This window comes from Cryptotermes secundus, unplaced genomic scaffold (assembly GCF_002891405.2).
Source record: "Cryptotermes secundus unplaced genomic scaffold, Csec_1.0 scaffold1114, whole genome shotgun sequence".
Classification (NCBI taxonomy): domain Eukaryota; kingdom Metazoa; phylum Arthropoda; class Insecta; order Blattodea; family Kalotermitidae; genus Cryptotermes; species Cryptotermes secundus.
Window position 1 is genome coordinate 12251 of NW_019737401.1, and position 20419 is coordinate 32669.

General features: G+C 40.3%; 1 protein-coding gene across 3 annotated transcripts in view; it reads right to left on the bottom strand.

Annotated features, from left to right (window-relative positions):
- Window positions 1-20419, bottom strand: part of LOC111870407 (aspartate--tRNA ligase, cytoplasmic) — a 35501-nt gene that overhangs the window by 7264 nt on the left and 7818 nt on the right. For all 3 annotated transcript variants that reach the window (XM_023862678.2, XM_023862677.2, XM_023862679.2), the window contains exons 5-11: window positions 14335-14437; window positions 9233-9413; window positions 8123-8266; window positions 6362-6533; window positions 3855-4002; window positions 3263-3452; window positions 2619-2699 (exon numbers count right to left, since the gene is read on the bottom strand). In XM_023862678.2, the coding sequence (XP_023718446.1) occupies window positions 2619-2699; window positions 3263-3452; window positions 3855-4002; window positions 6362-6533; window positions 8123-8266; window positions 9233-9413; window positions 14335-14437 (1019 nt within the window). The remainder of the gene's footprint in view (window positions 1-2618; window positions 2700-3262; window positions 3453-3854; window positions 4003-6361; window positions 6534-8122; window positions 8267-9232; window positions 9414-14334; window positions 14438-20419) is intronic.

Below are 20419 nucleotides of genomic sequence, written 5' to 3' on the forward strand. Positions count from 1 at the left end.
TCATTTTTATTGAATCTTATACTTCTTATATGTTCATTATAGCGTGTTACCAATTTTCTGCCTGTTTGACCTATATACACTTGTTGGCACTCCTGGCAGGTCAATTTGTATATGCCGCTTTGTTCCTAAGAATTTATGCTTTGTTTGTGGTTTAGTATTTTACCTAATGTGTGATTTACTTTAAAAGCTATTCTTACGTTCGTGTTTTTGAATAGTTTCGTAATTTTTCTTGTGTAGATTCCGTTATATGTGTAGGAGACCCATTTCTGTTCTCTTCTTTCAATGGGGACATTTGTTTTTTGTTGTTGAAGTTTATGATACATTCGTGTGATGAGTTCTTTATTGTAACCATTGTTTTCCGCGATGTTAATAATTATGTTTAATTCTTTATTTTTTGCTGCGTTATCCATAGGTAGGATGGATAATCTATGTAGCCAATTTTTGTACGTTGCCAATTTTTGTTCTTTGGGATGGCAAGATTTATTGTTTATCGTTGTGTCTGTCGTTGTGGATTTTCTAAATATCTCCATTCTTACTTGCCCGTGGTTGTTAGTTAGTTTTAAGTCTAGGTACGTTATTTGATTATTTTTCTCTTCATTTAGTGTGAATTGCAAGTTTTTATTTTGCTTGTTGAATTGATCTAAAATGTGTTCCAGAGCCTTATAATGCAGCTGCAAGCAGCTACGTGCTAGCTAGGTGGAGCCAGAGAGATGTATAATGTGTTGCAACTTATCGTGTTTTAAAAACTTGTTAACACGCGAATGGTCCGCCATGTTTAAAAGCGAAAAACCTTTTAAAGGGCGCGCGGCCCACAAAGTGTTAACTTACCAGGGACAGCACTGCATCAATATTTGTGACTCTATGTACCATACACAAATACAGCGGTGTCAACAAACACATAAATTTGATTGACTTTCAGCAAATAAAATGGGCACATTTGACACAATCCATTATTAAAAATAGTATGAGGGCTATTTGAAGTCTATGTGCCCTGCATGTCTAATGATCAAAGTACAAAATATGCTGCAATAATAGTGGCACCAGTCATTCACACACACTGGTAGTGTCACTTTAACACAAAGCAGTACTGTGAAATCCAAGACAGATCAGGCAATATGTGACATGTATAGGAACAATGCTGTTATAAGACATCTGTTGAAAGAAAAAATAAACCTAGCTAAAATGTCATACAATTAATGTAGGAGCATGGCAAGTCACATACATCAGGACTCAGCATAAATGAAAAAGGGATTTCTGAAGCAGGAATGAAACAATGACTGACCTTGAATGTGCATATATAATCAACTGATGTGACTGAACTGTAACCACAGCTCACCACTGCACTACTACATTACTATACTTATGCTATTAGATATCAGTTTTGCAGAGAATAGTACATTTAACAAATTCAACATGGCAATTACATCATGGGAAAGTGTCACAAGACTCCCAGATTTGTGAGACAGGAAAATATTGTCACAAGTCCCATAGGACCCAAAACCAAGAATGTCTGTCATGGTGAGGTCCAGCAGCAATTTACCAACCAGACAGACTACATCACGAAGAATTAAATTGGCAAAGATGCAGCTTGCTTTAGAAAACCATGATGCAGCCAGCATGTTCCTCCAAAATTTGATAACATTCCACCAGACTACACAGCATTTCATCCCAAATAACAGTTATCGTAATGAATGCCTGGACTGGAAGACTCATATAAATAACCTATTTGGGATGCCAAGTTATAGATGGAAGCAGGGTCTTAACACACCTCTGAGAAGCTGGCTGTGAAAATGTGACCTGGAGAAAAGCAGTTAAGATAGATCAAAGAGATAACTACAGTAAGTGATCAGGGAAGATGCTGTACCATGGAGTGAACAAGTTAGTATACTATAAAGCTACAATTTTAAACATTAAGTGTATATGTATGCATATTCCATTGTTACCAACATATGACTAAAATATATGAGACAAACTCCGTCTTAAGTGCAAAAATTTAATTGTAGTTCTTTCTTCTTTCCTTCCTCTACACTACATGTTTCGGCCCTAAATGGCCATCATCACGTGTATATTCTTATGTAGCTGCTACACTGCCTGTAGTTTAAAATTTAAAACACCAGTCTTTCCAATTGTATGTATGTATAAAATCTGTGTTAACCTACACACGTCAATTTGATTTCCAAAATTGGCACTTTTTAAAAATTCAATTTCAAATTAAAATGTCTTTAAATTTTCCATTCTTTTCCAAATTTTAAAAATTAAAATTTCTCGGGGTACTCGCCCTATGTCTGCAGTGCTGCAGCGGCCACTTCTTGTTTTATCGCTGTTCAGGTATTGTTCTGTGTAGGCTCTCTGTGCGTGTGCCACTGCCTATCTTTAATACATACATACATACAATTGGAAAGACTGGTGTTTTAAATTTTAAACTATGGGCAGTGTAGCAGCTACGTAAGAATATACATGTGATGATGGCCATTTAGGGCCGAAACATGTAGTGTAGAGGAAGGAAAGAAGAAAGAACTACAATTGAATTGTTGCACTTAAGACGGAGTTTGTCTCATATATTGTGTAACAGGATGCTTAAATATAATATTGTAAACATGACTAAAACTTGAACTCACACTGTCTTTCGGGTCTGGCATCGTGTAAAATGGTCGTACTGCCAAGGGGTACTTATCCAGGATATAGAAGTCGGTGTCATACTGCAAAGCAAAGTATCAGCTGTCATCTTCTGGACAGAGTCAAGACAGAAATGGAGTTAAGAGAAAATCCAGTGTTCAATCAAAATTAAAAAATCACTATAATTCAAAGAGTAAAAAATTTTATAACCCCAAAATGTTTTATACGAAACCCCGTTCAGTCCCAGTTTCCAGAACTGATCTTCAGGATGACATATTCTAATTTCAACTGCCACCTTTCTGCTTGCCTCTTTGTGGAGCCTGCTAATTGCTACTGACCTTGTGAAACATTTCACAACTAACTTTGTATGAATGTCATGTCATATCCATCAAATAACTCTGTGTATCTGGTACAATAGGAGGCATAACAGTTTTCAAAATAGGAATAATATTTATTGAAGTGTGATGACATATTTAAGGGATTATAACTTGCTACTCTGTAACAGCATAAGCTCTGGTGTTTTACAGGTCACAAAATTGACATCACTTGTTTCTCCAAGTTCTCCATTCACTTCCTCTTAAAATGGCATTTACTGGACAATACTTTAGGCTTATTTGCTTCTCTAACAGAAATATGATTATCATACTTTAGCTCTGATGAGTCGTCCCAGCAGCTTCTCATCCGGTGTGCTGAGGTCATCCTCATCTCCCATGTTTACTCCTGCCTCACGCAACATTGCCACTGCTGTTGGGAACTCCAACTGAAGTGGAGGGTCCAGAAACTTGAACGGTTCCACTGCAAACTGCTGTCCCACACTAGCAATCTCATCAGCATACCTACAGCAATACTAAGTTGATATCACAACACTGTGTTTGATTCAGGTACAAGATCTTATATTTCCAGTAAGGCTCAAGTTCTACATTGTAAGGCTGTAATTTTTTCAACATAGGATTAATGAATCCACAATAGCACTATGCAGCCACAATCTTATACCTAATAAAGAATCAAGAAATCAGTTTTAGATATCATGCCAGGAGTCTTGGCAAATACTTTGAAACAATATTTCCTTCTTTTGGGCAATCATGCAGCTGGACAAGTCTACTTGGCTGGACAAGATGCTGAGAAGTGGAGGACATCAGTTTGCCGCCTTACTGTGTAGAACAGATCATTTTGTAACATAAGTTACTTATATTGATGTGGATGTAAATCTGCAATGTGAATATCATATTTCATCCCACCTGTCACGTAGCCCTTTAAACATCAGCGTAAACGTGTCCCCGATGGTGTGAAGGACTTCATGGTAATGATACTTAAATGCCATCTCTAGGTCTAGACCCACAAACTCAGTTAGGTGCCGGTGGGTGTTGCTGTCCTCTGCTCGGAACACTGCAAAACATGTATATCAACTGAAGCTGCGTTTTCTACATGAAGTCTACTCTATGAATGGTCCCGGACAGCAGAACTACTAAAAATGACAAGTGTCATAAAAGAAAAAGAGACATGCAATTAATTCTGTAAACACTAGGCCATTCAACTGATTCACATTTCTATTCAAATGGCAATTTCCACTGACTAGGAGGAAAGCTCTCCTCTGGGTTCAGACACTATGAAGTCTGGCAGAAGTTTACCAACATTCCACCAAGATGTCAGTAACCTTGTACCAGACAACATGGTGTCACATTCCAGATGACAGCATTCTTCAGTATTTGTTTGCCTTACTTTGCATAAATTCAGATGGCGTGAAAAATAATTCTAATTGGAACCTTTGTGAATTCCAGGTGTTCTAATAACATACATATTCTCTGCTATGCAAAGGTGCTTAACAACAAAGCACTGACCATGTTGAATATATTCACAGGCTCCTAAAAAGGATTTGATAAGAAAATGGAGGAATTCATAGAGAAATATTATGATTTGTGGGTAAGCATGCAGCGTACCCACCAGACATGTAAAGGGGAGTTTCCTTCCTGCTATCTGCACAAAGATGTTACAGAGTCCTGACCCAGTTATCATTTTCAACTTACAGCATAAGGAAGATTCTAGCTGCCTTGGTATGCACTGAGAGCTGTGACTTGTGAACTTAAGGAACACTGCTTCATTAAAGCTGGAATCAGTGTGACAAAGAACAATGAAAAGTTCTAATCACCTACTTTCCTTTAAACAACATGTTTACTGAGCTGTTGTCTAGCAATTACCATCTCTTCTGGTTCCACTATACCAGCTTTCTGGCATTATGTCACGCTGCATTCAAAAGTTGGTAGGAGAAGACACACAGACAGCAAGGTAGATCTAATAAGCCTCCTTTAATAACACTCAAAATAAAGAAAAAAGGCTAAAAATGGAAATGAGGACTGGAATGAGCTCCTAATTAAACTGAAGTTTATAGCATACATGCACTGTACCTTGTGCTGAGAGCCAGGATTCTCTCTGTCAAAGGAGGTTCTTGGCTCACAGATTATACTGAACTTTAAGCTATAATAATTTAAATCAAGGTCAAATTCAGAATTTCATTTTCTGAAAAAATGATGATGACTTTAGAACTAAAATAGATAATATAACTTTCATTCATGTTGATCCCATTCACTGCCCATTTATATGAGGGCACTTCAGAAAGTAACCTCCACTTATGTAGGAGAGCTAGGGCATGCGAGGTGGCATCACATAATTCACTGCCTTCCAAACCATCACATAACTGGTCACCTTGTGTTTGTTCTTGTCTATACAGAATGCATTGTGATGTGTCCTGTGTATGATAATCCTGCCAGCTGCAAAATTTGCAATGTTATCCACTTTCTTCACGCTAAAAACATGAGTGTTTAAAATCCATCCTGAATTATGCACGGTTTATGGCCAAAATATGAGTAAAGGAACTGTAAAACAATGGTGTAGAATGTTCAGAGATGGATAAACAAATGTCCATGTTGAAAACCAATGTGGTCGGCCATCTGTAGTGAGTGACAATCTTATTCAAACTGTTGATCAAAATATTTGTGAAAGACAATGCTTCACAATTCCAAAACTTGTGTAAATTTCCACAAATTTCACACACTGTCCTCTACAAGTATTATTACAGTTAGAACCAAAGAGCAGTCAAAGCAGATGCACACACATTCACGAAACAAGCTGAAGAAGTTTAAACTAACGCTGTCTGCCTGCCAGAAAGCTGATGGCATCTGGTTTATGGGACAGGAGAGGCATGCCGACAGTGGAATTCACGCAACAAGGGACCACAATAACATCACAACTGTACTGCGGAACACTAGAAAAACTGCAGAGGATCATTCAAAACAGAAGGCTTGGAATTCTGACATCTGGTGTAATGCTCCTCCATGACAATGTGCGTCCGCATACAGCTGGAGCATTTCAACTGTTGTCTGACCACCCTCCTTACAACCCTGACCTAAATCCAAGTGACTACCACTTGCTTACCTACCTATAGAACTTGTTGAGATCATGGCCCTTCAATAATAACAAAGAGGTGATGGAAGTTCTCAAAAAGTGGCTGGGCTCACAGGCAGCAGACTTCTTTCCCACATGCATACAAAGACTTATTCCCCAATATGAGAAGTGCCTCTGTTCCAGTGGTGACTATGTTGAGAGGTAGCTTAAGTATGTCATTTTTTGTAAAATCAATTTTTTTCTCACTGTTTTTTTTGTTAACGACTCACCAGAGGTTACTTTCCAAAAGACCCTCAAATTTAATATAATCTGTTTCCATGTAAGTCTGATTTTGGCTGACAGTTACCAGCTCCAATGGTGAACACCTTATCAAAGTCAGCTGCTATTGCCATTTGTTTGTACAGCTGTGGACTCTGGGCAAGATATGCAGAGCCCTTGAAGTATGACACTGTGAACACATTGGCACCACCCTCACTTGCTGCTGGAATGATCTTTGGGGTATGGATCTCCACAAAACCCTGTAGCATATCATATGATCCATCACTCAGTCTTATCATCTTTGAGATTTAGTGTAGTGAAACATATCACAAGACAGGGGAAAGGGAGGGGGCATGAGAAGTAGAGGTGGACAGATGGAGCACAAGAGGTACTGAAAAATTAATTTAATAATATGCAAACTTTCATAAATTTACTGCACCTATTCAAATAAACACTTTCACTCTATTTCCAATCAATTTTGTACACTCTTTCTCCAAAAGAGTCAGTATGATTAACATGTGGGCTGCAACTCTTGTTTAAGGCAGTGAATTAACTTTACTACAAACTGCTGCAGATCTTGAAAGCTGGTTCATTACAATGATCAAAGGCATCCTTTATTTGGTAAGCTTTCTCACATTTCTGTTTGAAGCAGTCACTGAATTTCAATTTTATATTTAATGCAATTTGAGGTGGGGTTGGGGGAAAGAGTAAATTCACAAGATTGTATTCACTTCAGTAACAAAATGTGCTACAGGCAGCCACATACAGAGCAAGTTTTATCTTCCTCCTTGTTGGTCAAGTGTGGAATAGAACTTCCATACCAAAAATGGTTGTCATGAATATGACATCTTTAATTACATTAATTCAGACAGAATACTCATTTAACAAGTATTGTCAAAAATAATGTAACAAAATTAAATGAGGATATTTGGTATATGTGCACAAAAATAATGCATTCTTTTATCTATACTGTTTTCAAAAGTGGGGCACGCGGTTGCGTAACAAAATTAAGTGAGGATATTTGGTATATGTGTACAAAAATAATGCATTCTTTTACCTATACTGTTTTCAAAAGTGGAGCCCGCGGTTGCATAGTTGGTTGAGGCACTATGCTACAAGCCGGAAGGTCGCAGGATCAAATCCCAATGAAGTGGATTTTTTCAATTGACCTAATCCTTCGAGCCGCATTATGGCCCTGGGGTCGACTCAGCCTCTAACAGAAATGAGTACCAGGAATACCTGTATTCCTGGGGCTAAAAGGCAGCTGGCAAGTAAGGCTGAAATCTCGGCCCAGAGATCAGCTACTCTGACTTAACATATCTGATGTTTTTCCTCAGTCTTGCCAGCCAAATGCTGGGTTAGTTCTTCAGATTATGGCATTATCATTTCTTTCCTTAGCTTTTCCAATTCACTATTCATTAACTGTTCTATCATCTTTACTATACAATCTGAGATACTGAAAATGTTATTAAATAAACATAAATCTGTTCTATATCAATACAGTACTTGCTACAGAAGCTTTGAGATCCTCTTGTCGAAATACTGCTTTCAAAAACTATAACATAATACTAACAAGTGACATACACAAAGGACACTGTGTGCAAATTGTGGATTTCTTATGTAGAATTTTAACTACCACAATTGCCAGACTTTAATAAACATCCTTCCAGTGAAAAATTTTAAGCAAAAAACATTTCATTGGTCACTCAGACTTCTCAGAAGCATACTTAAGAATTAATTTAAAAAAAAAAAAAGGAGAAAATTCATGATGGAAAGAGAGGTGCACAGCACATGTAACAGGCAGTTCTGAGGGTGACAATGGCATATGTTAAGATGCATTAAAACATACCTTTTCAGTGAGAATGTCTCGGAACAGTCTGCAAACACCAGCCTCAAGGCGGAAGATGGCCTGATTAGCTGGTGTCCTTAGGTCAAGCACTCGGTTGTCCAATCGCGTATCCTGGTTAACACGGATGTTCAAACCTTCCATATCCTGGAACAAACAATATAATGTACAGCTTGGGCTACCTCCATGCATATTGTAAACACAGGACATATTATACTTCGGTCATCATGAAAGTTACATGCAGCATGAACAATGATATCAAAGCTTACTAACTTTCTACGTAACAGTTAAAACCTCATGCTTTTGAATAGAGACGTTCAGCACCACTGACTTTAATGCTGTGACCTAAGAGGTCAAATATGTGATGGATTAAAACGATATTTGCTATGAAAATTTACTTTATACATGCACTGAATACATACACCCTCGTTTGATAAATGTGCCATAATTTTACCACTACTTGGTACTTGCCATGAAACTGGTACTTTACCAAACCAGTCTCTCCTAGCAATTGTCACCAGTGTGCACTGAACTTCATGGTCAAAATGTATTTTAATTACTCGTTCTTTATGCGTATGAACATGTGTCTCATATTTCACTGCTAACTCCACAAGGCACACTCCTCCTTCAGAAGCTAGTCAAGAAATGATCTAGAGGTGACTGTATTGTTGCAGATTAATTCATGTTTAAACTTTTTCTGTATTCTCTGAAATATGGTCAGATACAAACTGTCACCAAGTCATTACTAGAGTAAATCATATATATTTTCTACCTTAAGCTTTTTGTTTATGGCTGAGTACATTTTAAAAAGGAATTAAATCTTGCAGATCCTCGTCTAAAAACCTGAATCACACTGATCATCAAATGGTTAATGGTATCAAAAACAATTAATTTCATAACATTTCCTCATAATTGAATATCACAGAATTCAGTTTTTGTTCATTTCATTGCCTGCTGTGAACTGCTGTTAGATGTGTGTATTTATATTCATTGTATGTATAGATAAGTGCAGTCTGATGTTAATAAAGCAGCTTTAGAGCTCTGTTTCACTCCAATGCATTTATATATAATTCAAAGTTTCATTTATCAACTTTGAATCTCACCATACCTCACCTCATCTTCCTTGATGGGACGAGCTGCATCTTCTATGAGTAGGGGCAACTGACTCTTGGCAGGGGATACAGTGAACAGCTGTGTCACATGAAGCTCCACATTCTTCTGGGTACAGCTCTCAATCTTGGAGCCCACTTCACGAACTACTGCTTCTATGTCCACAATGGATTCCTTTGTGATACTGCAAGTTTTCATACTATTTAATAAAAGCATAGGGCTTGAGGTCAAATCTTCCTATGCTTAAGGGGCTTTTGAGTACTTTCCCCAAAATGTTCTCACCGTACTACCTGACACCCATATTTCATGAAATCTGGAGACTCCATATACTGAGCTACATCAAGCATTTGCACACAAAACTAATTTCTGTAACATCCATTTTAATAGCTTCTCTCATGCATTTCTTGGTCTTCCAAGATGCCCTGTTCCCATTAAACCGTTTCTCTCCACTATCCATACTACATAACTGCTAGGGTCAAGAATGGTGGAGCTGTACCTCCACTCCCCCACACATGTTCATGGTATCATGATTGATTAATTAATTAAGCACAGGGGCAACTTCTTTTTACCCTTACCCACCCACAATGCATAACAAGCTCTCTTTAATCCCGTGATTTAAAATACCAACCATATTGCCTCAACAGTATAAACCATGCACTTCCAAGTTATGTAATTTTATTAAACCCCAGCTTAGCTATAATTTTAATTGTTTCCTGCATCCTGTTGTGTATTTAATCAATATTAGAGTCAATTTTACCGACCACACAACATATTTTTATTATTATTACATGACATGTTTCGACCTCAAGAGGTCATCCTCAGGTGTACGAACACAGCTGTATAATTACACGCAATCCACATTCGTCTTCTCACTTATTCAATCCTGTATCTTATTCAGGCTCACGCTCAATAATATATCAGGCTCTCTCATAAAACACAAGTTAAAACTGTTCTAAAAGTCAAAAGTTAAAATTTAAATTTAAAATTGTTTAAAAAATTTAAAGTTTGTGAATCGAATTTCAATTCAGATCACTAGTTATGCTTTCACTTTCACTTGTTATTCAGTCACTTCCTACTTACGCTCATCACTGCGTCAAGTTCACTTTAACTAGTTTAATTATATTATTGGTTAAAAGTTCATGAATTAAAGTTCAATTTTATTATTGATTGCACTTGTCACTTTTTGGAGGCCTCGCTGTTCTTCCACGTCCTCTGATGTTGCTGGATCTGTTACGGTCCTTGTCATGATAGCCATCACTGTCTGCTGTTCTTTAGTATACAAGGTGCGGCAATAAAGAAACCGGATTCATGCTCTAACCCTTTACTGAAAAAAAATCAGACAATCGAAATGTTATCCCCTTCAATGTAGTCCCCTCCCCGATCCCTAGACCGCTCCATGCGAATTTTCCACTGTTGGAAGCAGTGCTGCAGGTCATCTTGTGTTATGCTCTTCAAGAGTTGGGTCGCTTTTGCTTTCACTGCATCCACGGACTAGAACCTGGTCCCTTTGAGCACAGACTTGATTTTCGGGAAGAGAAAAAAGTCGCACGGTGCTAGGTCTGGAGAATACGGTGGATGTTCCATCACTGGAATGTTGTTTTTTGCCAAATACCTCTTCACAGATAGCGCGTTGTCGTGATGAAGAACCCATGAGGCATTCTTCCACATGTCTGGTCTCCTTCGTCGCACACGTTCACGGAGGTACGTCAAAACATTTTTATAATAAACCTGAATGAGTCAGACCTTCAGGCACCCAATCAATGCAGATTACCCCCCGGATATCGAAAAAAACAATCATCATTGCTTTGAATTTGGACTTGCTCATGCGCGCTTTCTTCTTCCTAGGGGATTTGGGGCTCTTCCAATGCATGGATTGTGGTTAGGCTCTGGATCATATTGAAGAATCCAAGTTTTGTCACACGTAATTACGTTTTGGAAGAAATCAGGATCATTTTCAATGTTTTCAAGAGTGTCAACACAGCAATTCACTCCATGTTCCTTTTGCTGGGAAAAGATTTTTGGCACCACTTTAGCACACACCTCTTTCACGCCCAGATCGTCGTGCAAAATCTGTGTAACACTTTCGTTATTGATGTTGGTAAGTTCAGAAATTGCTCGAATGCTCAGTCGACGATCTCTTCGAACAATTCTAGCGACCTTCTCCACATTCTCTGGAGTTTTCGCAGTGGGAGGACGGCCCGATTTTGGATCGTTCCCGACGTTTTTCCTACCCTCCATAAACTTCTTAAACCACTCGAAAACTTGCGTGCGAGATAGACACTGATCACCATATACTTCTGTCAACAAATTGTAAGTTTCAGTGGCAGATTTTCCAAGTTTTGTGAGGAATCTGATGTTAACACGTTGTTCTACATTAGCACTTAGCATTATTCCGACGGAGCTCAGACACACGATCCGCTTCTAACAATGGTCGCGGCCAGACTAACCGATGTGCATGAATGAAACTTTGTGTGACGGTAGAGGGAAGTCCATGGGTCAATGCCCTACCCTCCTCTTTGTCATTGACATGGCCAGAAATGAGTCATAAAAGTAATCCGGTTTCTTTATTGCCGCACCTTGTAAATTATATGCATATTCCTTTCTTCTTATAATTATCACTTACACATCTATGTACACAAACAACAAAAACCTGATAAACTATAGGACCTACACTAAAACTACTTGAAATTCTTGAGAGTGTGATATCTTTTGAGACATTCTCCAGGACACAAGGCTGGTTGATTTTTGCAGATCTTACAACAAATATATGTTTCTTTTCTGGCTCCCTTTACCTTCTGATTGCTGCACACAACGCAGTCTTTGTTTTTCTTTTGTTTTCATAGTGGCAGAGGAAGTGAGGCGCTGTATTTAGTCTCTCTTCTCTCTCAGCTGACCCCAGACGTGACCTCTTTCTTGTGTTGCACACATTGCCTACTAGATTTTCAACAACAGCTCGTCGATACTGACATGTGACATTGGTTTCACTCCTATGTGTACCTTATGGCTGCTGTACAAAATGTATACATTTACAATACATACTTCCAGGCACCAGAAAGAGTTTTCTCCACCACTTCAGAGATTTACGAATGAAAGCATACACTGTGCAGTAATGAGCACTGCGACCTACATTACCCATATGCTATGTATAGTCAAGTACACACATTGGCTTTTGAATTTCTTTCTGTTGCCCTCCTTTCTGAATGGTCACCATTTTTTCCATTGATGTGTCATAATATGTAGACATCATGAGAAAAACCCTCTTGTCTTTCCAGTCCATTCCCTCTTCTGTAGGCAAAAGTGTCCCCATTCTTCATTTCCTTCATGACCCCCTTCCTCACTGGTTTTGGATTGCTAACTCTTATCAGCAATAATGGAGCCTATTGTGTGGCATTTTCAATTGTCAAATTCTTGGGCCAACTGAACACTATTATAACATCTGTCAGTGAAAAGGTGGTAGCTTTCAGCACCAGATACACTGAGATCTAGTCTCTCCATCAAGGAAAGAACTATTCTTGAAGTGACAGTTTTTTTCTGAGTATGGCAAGTTACACATGTCACCTGTAAGTTTTCCATAATATGGAATTACACTATGAACATAACCAATGTCAATATCTGCTAATACAAACAATCTGATGCCCCACTTTGTAGAATTTTTTGGATTATAAGTTTTGAGAATTATTTTTCCCTTGAACCCAACTGCTGAGTCATCTATTGCAATGTTTTTATCTGGCACAAAATATTTCTGAAATTGTTTCTCTATATATTCTACCATCCTGTGTATGGTCCTTGTTCTCTTGGTGGCCTGATTGCTTTCTTCGGTGGTATTATTTTCCACATTAATCATTAAAAATATCTGCAAAAAGTGAACTCTAGATATTACATCACCAAAAAATGGTATCTGTGTTGACCAATCACTAGGCCAATAGTCTTTCATGCCGGGTAATGGCATTAGGCCCATATTTATATTTAGACCTAAAAACGCCTTCATTTCAGGAACTGACACATCAGACCAGCTACTCCAAATAGACATCAGGCTAAGCTGAAGTTGTGAAATTTTGTGTCTCACATACTTTTATGTCTCTGTAACAATGTTATTCAAAAGCTTGTCATTGAAAAATAAACTAAAATAATCCATGGGCTCAGCCTCTGGAAGGTTAAATTGTGGTCCTGCATTTTTAGTAAATGTTAATGCCTTGGGTGTCTCGTCCCCCATCGTCACGTCTTCCCACCCATCAACACACATAACACTTTGTTTCTGGATTCTTCATTCGCAGTTTCTTCTACATTTTCCACATCCATCTGATCATCAGAATCTACACTGAGTTCTTCATTTAACAAAGCAATAACTGACTCTTCATTCTCAACACACACGGCATTATATTTCAGTTTTTTCATGCCAAAAGGCACACATGTACAAGAACGCGAAGCCATGTTGCTAACACCAATACACAGTAATTTATGAATGGCATTCATTCCTCAAGTAGTTCAAATTATGATGTCCATATGGCAGGAGAATGCAGACTAAACATTCATGATTGAAATGATATAGTATACATGGTCAAGTGGCGACATATGACTGACTTATCATCGGAGAAACACGTAAGAAACTTGTGATCATATATCAACATTTGTCTGCTGAAGAACATACTCAATGCCGATTACATATCGACATACAACAGGAAAGGGTTAAGCACAAATTTATCTTCCTTCTTATTTCCAGGATGTCTATTGTTACTGTTTTGTTATCTAATTTATGTGGTATGCTCTGCTGCATGGTCTATGTATGTAAATATGTATATATACTTCACAATTCAAAAATGAAGATGTGTAAATCACAACACCTGAGGATGATCCTATAAGGGTCGAAAAATGTAGTGAAACATAAATTAATAAATTATAGTTGGTCTGACGGTGAAATCTGTATTATTATGAAATGACAGCACTGGAGCATGCTTAGTTTCTATACTTAATGTAGTGCTAGATTCCACATGGAGAATATCCCAGCCATGCATTAGGAGGAAAGTATAATCATGACAATTACTAAGTAAAGTTGATGGCTGAAATGCAGAAGTTAATGTCATCACAATGTAATGTAATGTACGTACTTGGAAGCAAACTTGACCATAAACTTGCTCACCACCTCACTGACAGCAATAAGGCACTGGACAGTGTACTGCTGCTGGCGAAGAACAATGAAACACTGCTTACCTGTAATGAAACAACACACTGCATTGAGATAAGACTGTAACTCAGAAATGCAAAGGAGGGCACCCATTTTCCTGGAGAAACTATTGAATATCACAAGAAAAAATGGATATCCAGGCCTGGATTCTATTCAGAAGTCACTGCAGCAAATTTCTTCAGCTGTATACTTCCTTCAGCTTAAAGTACAAGCAACGAGCAACATGGATAAAACCACATGCAGTTTCTCACAAAAACTGGAAAATTACTATAGTGCCCAAATCTATATCTTTTTTGTATGTTGCAATGTGAAAAATCAATACTTGTTACAGTGTGCTTTCTGGTGCAGGATAGGCTAACCTTCCATTTACCCACCAGGTTCTAAGTGTACACAATATCAGTAATACTGTATCATTTAAAATATAAGATGCACATTTTACACATTTCTTCCCACTGACAAACTGAGGTGCATCTTAAATTTGAGAAACGTGCACCTTTCTAATTTTCTTCCTAAAACCCACATTAAAAAACTGAAGATGCATCTTAAATCTGAGGGCATCTTATATTCAAAGTAATACAGTGTTATGCAGACACCACATGTACACTGGTCAGTACAGTAGTGCAGATTCTAGTTTTCTGTGTGGCACTTGAGGGTAATATCACTGGAAAGGGAGTACCCTCAAAATATTTCCAAAATCATTCCTTGCAGTTCACTGGGCTTGCTTACTGGCTATAAAATTTGATTCATTGTTAATGATACAATACTTGAAAAAGCCCATTTTGAGGTTTAAGTAAAACAGACTTTATTATGGGTCATTCTGGCTCAAAATCAGAATAGTGCAACAATTTGTAACGAAAGTCTCCAATGGCAAATTTTAAATCTGATCCAACAGTTTGGACATCGACTCTAGGTTGAAAGACAGACGACTGGATAGATCTGTGGAAGGACCTACAATATATAATTTTAACAAAGCCAGACATTGGCTCTCAAGTTATGTGATGACCAGGGCTCGAACGGACGTATGCCTGACTGCCACCAAGTTTAAGCCTCTTATATTTTCTGGTATAAGTGACTAGACTGCCGTGGTAGCAAATACTACCAGAAATAGGGCATAATCTGCTGTACTGAGCCTGTACTGACAAGAGGCCTTGTATATATCGTACATAGAAATAGGAATTAAGATTAAATTTGTAAATATATGTAAATACTGACAATGGACTTACTAATACGAACTATGACTGACAAATGACAGACCCGACCTCTCGTCACAGAGGGCGCCCCAAATGAACAGGACAGTAACTTTCATGTTAGGCTGGGGCTCAACACCACGACAGACTGATGGACCGTCAGTCGCAATGTGACTTGGACTTGGAAGAAATGGAGAAATGAACAAAACCTGATTGGAATCAACGGCCCAGGATGACGACTTCCAGGAAGTAAAGAGATGTAAGAGGCATATCTCTAATGATACCTCAGGGACGACCAAATAAATCCCAACATCCACAGCTGTCAAGCAGAATCCAAAAGCAGTGCCAACTCGCAACTTCTTCGCACCCCTCAGAGCTAATGTCATGGACACAGAGACAACTGAAGCAGAGAACACGGAGCAGGAGGCTCCCAGAAAATCAGGTAGACCGCCACCAATAGTGATGACTTCTACCATAAACCTAATTCGACTCCAAAGCAACCTAAAAGAACACAAATGAGAGTACGAATTCCGAAACATACGAAATGGAACTCGTATTTTAACAAAAGAAATGACAGATTATTCAGCCATAAAATCCTACCTGGAGAAAAATAATCTCCAGTATTTCACCTTCTCTCCAAATTCTGAAAATCCTATCGAGGCAGTAATCCACCACCTTCACCCAGACATGCCAACAGAAGATATTTCCAACAGCCTTGAGGGCTTAGGCTTTGTTATAAACATGAGGCAATTGCCAACCAATCGAAGAGCTTCAAATGGACAGACCTACGTGGAAACCCTCCCACTCTTCCTTGTTACTTTAACAAGAAACGTAAAATCTCAAGAGATATCCAAACTGAATAGCCTTAACCATATAATTATTAAGGTAGAACCATACAGAGCTCAAACTGGCCTTACACTGTGCCACAATTGCCAAAACTTTGGTCATGTCTGGGCCAACTGCAAGCAACCTCCAAGATGTTTATGATGCGGTGGTGGCCACCTGCATAAGAAATGCCCCGAAAAGACGAATACAGAATCTACATCGAGTTTCTGCAATTGCACCCTAGAAGAAGGAGAGAAACCTCATCCAGCATCATACTGAGGCTGCAGCCATGTGAAAGGAGAACTGCAAAGGAGAAGAGCACAAGGAGCTCCAAAGGGAGCTGGGAGGACATACTTCTCTAAGTTCACCTCACCAGAGCAATCCTACGCAGCTGCACTCCAAGACAATCAACACCAGCACCACCAGATAGAGGGGAAAAGCGTCCAGCAACCCATGGAGCAGTATGTACCACAACAGGAATTTCAGAAAACAGGTCTGTCAGTACAGGCTCCCAGTGCGTCTAACAGTGACACTGTAGCCACTGTAGTGCAGCAGCAGGTGCCACAACAGGAATTGCAGAAAACAGGTCTGTCTGGACAGGCTCCCAGTGCATCTAACAATGACACTGTAGCCACTGTAGTGCAGCAGCAGGTGCCACAACAGGAATTGCAGAAAACAGGTCTGTCTGGACAGGCTCCCAGTGCATCTAACAATGACACTGTAGCCACTGTAGTGCAGCAGCAGGTGCCACAACAGGAATTGCAGAAAACAGGTCTGTCTGGACAGGCTCCCAGTGCATCTAACAATGACACTGTAGCCACTGTAGTGCAGCAGCAGGTGCCACAACAGGAATTGCAGAAAACAGGTCTGTCTGGACAGGCTCCCAGTGCATCTAACAATGACACTGTAGCCACTGTAGTGCAGCAGCAGGTGCCACAACAGGAATTGCAGAAAACAGGTCTGTCTGGACAGGCTCCCAGTGCATCTAACAATGACACTGTAGCCACTGTAGTGCAGCAGCAGGTGCCACAACAGGAATTGCAGAAAACAGGTCTGTCTGGACAGGCTCCCAGTGCATCTAACAATGACACTGTAGCCACTGTAGTGCAGCAGCAGGTGCCACAACAGGAATTGCAGAAAACAGGTCTGTCTGGACAGGCTCCCAGTGCATCTAACAATGACACTGTAGCCACTGTAGTGCAGCAGCAGGTGCCACAACAGGAATTGCAGAAAACAGGTCTGTCTGGACAGGCTCCCAGTGCATCTAACAATGACACTGTAGCCACTGTAGTGCAGCAGCAGGTGCCACAACAGGAATTGCAGAAAACAGGTCTGTCTGGACAGGCTCCCAGTGCATCTAACAATGACACTGTAGCCACTGTAGTGCAGCAGCAGGTGCCACAACAGGAATTGCAGAAAACAGGTCTGTCTGGACAGGCTCCCAGTGCATCTAACAATGACACTGTAGCCACTGTAGTGCAGCAGCAGGTGCCACAACAGGAATTGCAGAAAACAGGTCTGTCTGGACAGGCTCCCAGTGCATCTAACAATGACACTGTAGCCACTGTAGTGCAGCAGCAGGTGCCACAACAGGAATTGCAGAAAACAGGTCTGTCTGGACAGGCTCCCAGTGCATCTAACAATGACACTGTAGCCACTGTAGTGCAGCAGCAGGTGCCACAACAGGAATTGCAGAAAACAGGTCTGTCTGGACAGGCTCCCAGTGCATCTAACAATGACACTGTAGCCACTGTAGTGCAGCAGCAGGTGCCACAACAGGAATTGCAGAAAACAGGTCTGTCTGGACAGGCTCCCAGTGCATCTAACAATGACACTGTAGCCACTGTAGTGCAGCAGCAGGTGCCACAACAGGAATTGCAGAAAACAGGTCTGTCTGGACAGGCTCCCAGTGCATCTAACAATGACACTGTAGCCACTGTAGTGCAGCAGCAGGTGCCACAACAGGAATTGCAGAAAACAGGTCTGTCTGGACAGGCTCCCAGTGCATCTAACAATGACACTGTAGCCACTGTAGTGCAGCAGCAGGTGCCACAACAGGAATTGCAGAAAACAGGTCTGTCTGGACAGGCTCCCAGTGCATCTAACAATGACACTGTAGCCACTGTAGTGCAGCAGCAGGTGCCACAACAGGAATTGCAGAAAACAGGTCTGTCTGGACAGGCTCCCAGTGCATCTAACAATGACACTGTAGCCACTGTAGTGCAGCAGCAGGTGCCACAACAGGAATTGCAGAAAACAGGTCTGTCTGGACAGGCTCCCAGTGCATCTAACAATGACACTGTAGCCACTGTAGTGCAGCAGCAGGTGCCACAACAGGAATTGCAGAAAACAGGTCTGTCTGGACAGGCTCCCAGTGCATCTAACAATGACACTGTAGCCACTGTAGTGCAGCAGCAGGTGCCACAACAGGAATTGCAGAAAACAGGTCTGTCTGGACAGGCTCCCAGTGCATCTAACAATGACACTGTAGCCACTGTAGTGCAGCAGCAGGTGCCACAACAGGAATTGCAGAAAACAGGTCTGTCTGGACAGGCTCCCAGTGCATCTAACAATGACACTGTAGCCACTGTAGTGCAGCAGCAGGTGCCACAACAGGAATTGCAGAAAACAGGTCTGTCTGGACAGGCTCCCAGTGCATCTAACAATGACACTGTAGCCACTGTAGTGCAGCAGCAGGTGCCACAACAGGAATTGCAGAAAACAGGTCTGTCTGGACAGGCTCCCAGTGCATCTAACAATGACACTGTAGCCACTGTAGTGCAGCAGCAGGTGCCACAACAGGAATTGCAGAAAACAGGTCTGTCTGGACAGGCTCCCAGTGCATCTAACAATGACACTGTAGCCACTGTAGTGCAGCAGCAGGTGCCACAACAGGAATTGCAGAAAACAGGTCTGTCAGTACAGGCTCCCAGTTCATCTAACAGTGACACTGTAGCCACTATAGTGCATCGGATCATGACAGAGCTCAGTGGAGCTCTATCACAGGAAGACAGAATAATGGTCATTACAATGGTACTTAATTTAATGCAACAAAATGGCTGCTAGAGCTCATAGACCGCTCAGAATCATAGCATTTAATGCAAATGGCATTTGGAGGCAGCAGTATGAGCTCAGCAAACAGCTGCAAGACGTACATATAGATGTGGCTCTTCTCTCAGAGACACATCTCAAACCCCATGATAGATTCTTAATTCCAAATTATCACTTTTATCGTACTGACCGCTTCCCAGGAAGAAAAGGCGGAAATGCCATTGCAGCGAGAAAAGGCATTCCCCACAAAATGTAGACCTGCCTCCACTTGTTTCTATAGAGGCCACAAGGGTTTGCATACCATTTGGTAATAGCAAAATACTGCTTGTAGCAGTATATAAGTCCCCAGGCCACACCTGGAATGATGCTGATATCACTGAGCTCTTAAGCTTTAGACATAAGTCAATACTGGCAGGACATCTGAATGCTAAACATCCATTTTGGAATAGTTGTGTTTCCAACCCATCAGGTGTGAAACTGCTGAATTTACTGCATATAAATGAGTTTTAAATATCAGCACCACAAGGTCCCACTCATTTCTCTCCTATGGGAAATGGTGATGTGCTTGATATTGTTGTGCCCAAGAATGTCCGGCTGTCAGAAGTCATTGTCTCTGATATTCTGGACTCACATCACCTACCAATTGTTTTCCACTTGCCAGATTATGTTAGAACTAGGAATTTTTCGGAGCCGGTTGACAAATTCACAGACTGGAAGCGGTTTCAAAGCTTGGCCTCTGAATTAATTTCACCTAGAATCCAAATTAACTCGGAGGAAGAAGCCGATAAAACGGCCCATGACTTTACTGCCTCTATAGCTTCTGTGTATAGGCTATCAACAAGGAAAATTACACTCTCAGACCTTAATAAGGACATACCTGGTCTGGAAAGTTTGCTGAAACATAAGCGGAGGTTAAGAAAACTGTGGCAAGTAACTGGGGATCCA